The sequence below is a fragment of the Aaosphaeria arxii genome, assembly GCF_010015735.1.
Source record: "Aaosphaeria arxii CBS 175.79 unplaced genomic scaffold BU24scaffold_39, whole genome shotgun sequence".
Taxonomy (NCBI): domain Eukaryota; kingdom Fungi; phylum Ascomycota; class Dothideomycetes; order Pleosporales; genus Aaosphaeria; species Aaosphaeria arxii.
In genome coordinates this window covers 1-3518 of record NW_022983512.1, presented here as the reverse complement: position 1 = coordinate 3518, position 3518 = coordinate 1, and the positions used below count along the sequence as shown (strand labels likewise).

The following is a 3518-nucleotide window of genomic DNA, read 5'->3' as shown; positions in this document are numbered from 1 at the left end:
ACACAACCCCTTTGTAAACTCTCGCGTGTAACCAATCTTTAGGTCAGGTTCGCTGCCTTTCCAGCCTATGATGCATTGCAGATGCTGTAAGACTATTAGTATTTGACAATAATTAAGATGAAGAGGCAACAGACCTCAAAGATGGACTGGCACAGTTCTGCTAACCTTGCACTGGTGTATGCGTGGGTGTTAAACAGGGCAGAATTCTGAATCCGAACGCCTTCGTGCCTGTATGTATGATGATCAGGGCCCTAGTAGTACTCCATCATGGAAACATAATTGTCAATGGTCAAGTAAGTAGCTTTTCTACGTGCAGAAGACAAGTTCAACTTCTCCTTTAATGGGCCGTCAATATACTAATGTTGTCAGAACTACAACACTAATAATTGATTTAAAGGTTACTTACGTTGCAGATCATGTCTAAAACCTCCTTTTCAATCTTGACCTGATCTTTAGCTCTTTTAAGAGCACCTCGGAGTTGTCGAGCTTGTGTCTTCAGACTATGTGTAGTTGCATGTTTCGACTGCCCATTGTTGAGCGTTCCGCGGGACTGGCGCGCAACCATCTCGAAGAAATGTTCAAGCGTCTTAAATTGAGTTGGATCCTTAGTAGGATGTTTTTGGAGGTAGCTTAAGAATATGTTAGCAGGTTTATAGCGTATGTTGGGCATTGCTTTATCAGGCTTACTGCTGCCATAATTCTAGCATGTCCTTATATGGGCGTTTAGTCAAGTGAGCAAGTTTTTTGTAGACTGGCTTGTCGTTACACGACGAGCTCTCAGGCGTAAAACCATTTTGCACAGCTTGGTGCAATCGATCAGCTGGTGTTCTCTTTTTCCGTGATGGTTGTGTCTGTGTCTGGAGACTCATGACTGAAGGGAGGTAGAAGTTTGGTAGAGAATGTAAGAATGAAAAAGGCAGACAGTAGTTAGCTTTTATAGAATTCTAATATACTTAAGAGCTTGCAGATACCTGATAACAGTAATGAATTCGATAGAGGTCTTAGAGAGCCTCGAGTAGGGATTATAAGAATCCCTTACGAAAACCACGCTAATTCTAACTAGGAAACTCAGGAGAAGTACTCAACTACACTGGCCACCAAGTGCCCTCGACGGGCAGCTGGTAGTCGTTAGTTGTTCTCACGGTGCTTTATCGCGATTACTACACTGGGTCTCATCCAGGGTATATCTCCTGGGCACCAGCCCATTACAATTAGGGCTACTAAGAGAGTTTAAGGTATTATCTACCTACCTATAGAGGCCTATTAATAGAGTTAAATATCTATCTTTCCTACCTATTTACTAATTACAGGTTATGCCTGTAATGCTCCCTACTATAGAGGCATCTATACACAATACTATGCATTAAATTCCAACACTTTTGTATTAAAAAAATAGGGTAGGGTTATGCTAGCCAACATCCTAGTCGAAATATCCAAGATAAGAATATGGGTTAGGATCTTCTGCTACAAGTACAGCTGTTTGGACCCGTCTCTTCAGTGTAAATCGCACTTTGAGGATCGGTCCAAGTGGCGCATGACCAGGAGGAGGCGTCCAAAGCCGAGGCGTTTCTACCTCTCTAGTTTCCACAATTTCCCATCCCTGCTTTTGAATCAGGCTCCTCTTGTTGATAAACTCATGTCGAAGGGTTTCGCCCACCCACAGTACCTCTACATGACCACGATTTTCACTCTGGCTTGTATAAGCTACACGGAACTTTTCTATCAAATTTGGTAGGTCCATGGTGAAGATCTGAGCGTACGCACTCTGGTCATCGTCCAGAAGCTCAACACCGGGAAGGCAATTAGGATCTAGCAGTAGTTGCAACTTGAGGGTTGACCAAGCATCCCGACTACCAAGGATAGCAAAAATCGTTTCGATTGCTGGGTTGATATTTTCAACCTCACCTTCTTCGGTTGATTGTGGTGAGCGATACAAGTGAGGGTTACGCTGATAAAGCTCCTCTCTGAGATTGGGGATTTTGACACGCGTTCCGTCACGCCGCTGCCATGCTTGGTCCGGCCGCCGCGCTGTTACGTTGAGTTTGGTAATATAACCTCGATTCCGAGCACCGATGGCCTCAAGCCAGGAGACAATAGGGTCCCAGTTGTGGTCCCCAAGAAAGGAAAACGTATTGTTGGTGTAGAAGGTCATGGCAGCTTCCCGTTCTACAATAGTGTTGTTACAGCAGAGGAGATTTAACGCTAGGTGTTGTATACTCGAGGCTGTAGCTTTGTTGTCCACAATGCGCCGATATTCTAATGCGGTCTTTCCATCAACATCAACGCCTTGGTCGTCGAACTTGTTGATGCACACCCATCTACCAGTCCATACTACGACGCATGTAGACGCAAGCAAAGCAAAGCTGTAAATGCGGTCGCGAATCTCTCGTGGGAGGCTGAGAAAGTTGGTTGGAGGATGCGATAATTGCTCCATCTTAGATTGTTGCATCTTGCCCGTTGAGTGATGAATTGTGTTGGGTAGTAAAGCTGACCTAGAAGATCGTTTCGTTAATACATTAATAGTAGGATTGAATTACGATTACTCACTTCTTTCAATCAGTGCGAATGAAATCAGAACAGTGAGCAGGTTGTAGAATAAATAGGTGAGAACAAGCAGTTTAAAGCCTGCTATAAGCCTCACAGACATATACCCATGCAACCCTCGCGTCTCGCGGCTCGCGGCCGCGCCAAGCCCCCGAGATCGCTCTGTAACGGCAGTTGTCTGTTACTCTGTAACATTTGCAAAGCAAGTTGTTACGCACAGCAAAGATATGCAAGCACCTCGGACCAAGCAATCAACAGCGCAAGGGAGGAAGGGGCTTGAAGAAGTGCAGCAAGGTGGGACGACGATGCGCGGGGTAGAATTAGGTCAGTCGGTCACGTGACGTAACAGCGGCCTTGGCAGGATGGCAGACAGCTGTCTGTAAGCAACGCTAGCCCTACCCACATTCAATCTTTCCTATTCGATCAGATCCCCTTCTAGGCTTCTTCTTCCCCGGCCTCGCCCCTGCGACCTCCCCGACTTGGTCCCTTCTTACTGGTGGCACAAGCATCTATGGTCGGGTGCTCTGCACCTGTGGGTTGCTTCTGTTATTTGGGAAGTATGCTTCGGAATATTTGGAGAAATTGCTGGAAACCTACTATTGTCAGTATATCCGTCCTGAGCGACAATATTGACTCTTAACACACCTATAGCTTCAAAGATTGAGGTACCCTATAGTTACCGATGAAGCATATAATATGCTCATTTTCTGGGTCTGCGCTCAGCCGTTTGCACGATCGGCACGCACTTCCCTCGCGAAGGTAGATCTCATATCATCCACGGAACATGCCGAGAAGAAGTCACTGCACTATTCACCCTGCAATGGTCGCTCATACTTCTGGCACAAACGCCGTCTATTTGTATTCAATCGCCAAAGAACTCTAGGAGAGTTCGGTACTACCAGGGAGGAAGCCTATTTCCTAAGTTCTGTTATCTGAATAGCTATAAATAAGCCGAATGTTTTCACAATTACGCT

General features: G+C 45.6%; 3 protein-coding genes across 3 annotated transcripts; 1 reads left to right on the top strand and 2 right to left on the bottom strand.

Moving 5' to 3' along the window:
* Positions 1-251: 251 nt before the first annotated feature.
* Positions 252-869, bottom strand: BU24DRAFT_469110 (uncharacterized protein; the record flags this gene model as incomplete). Its single annotated transcript, XM_033532585.1, has 3 exons — positions 252-356; positions 407-629; positions 688-869. The coding sequence occupies 3 exons, from the start codon at positions 867-869 to the stop codon at positions 252-254; spliced, it is 510 nt and encodes a 169-aa protein (XP_033376596.1).
* Positions 870-1210: 341 nt separating this feature from the next.
* On the bottom strand, positions 1211-2492 carry BU24DRAFT_429503 (uncharacterized protein). Its single transcript, XM_033529749.1, has one exon. The coding sequence runs from the start codon at positions 2447-2449 to the stop codon at positions 1421-1423; it is 1029 nt and encodes a 342-aa protein (XP_033376595.1). The 5' UTR covers positions 2450-2492; the 3' UTR covers positions 1211-1420.
* A 484-nt stretch (positions 2493-2976) lies between these two features.
* Positions 2977-3306, top strand: BU24DRAFT_316989 (uncharacterized protein; the record flags this gene model as incomplete). Its single annotated transcript, XM_033522886.1, has 2 exons — positions 2977-3149; positions 3204-3306. Coding segments are annotated over 2 exons (276 nt in total), but the record flags the coding sequence as incomplete, so codon positions are not given.
* Positions 3307-3518: the final 212 nt, after the last annotated feature.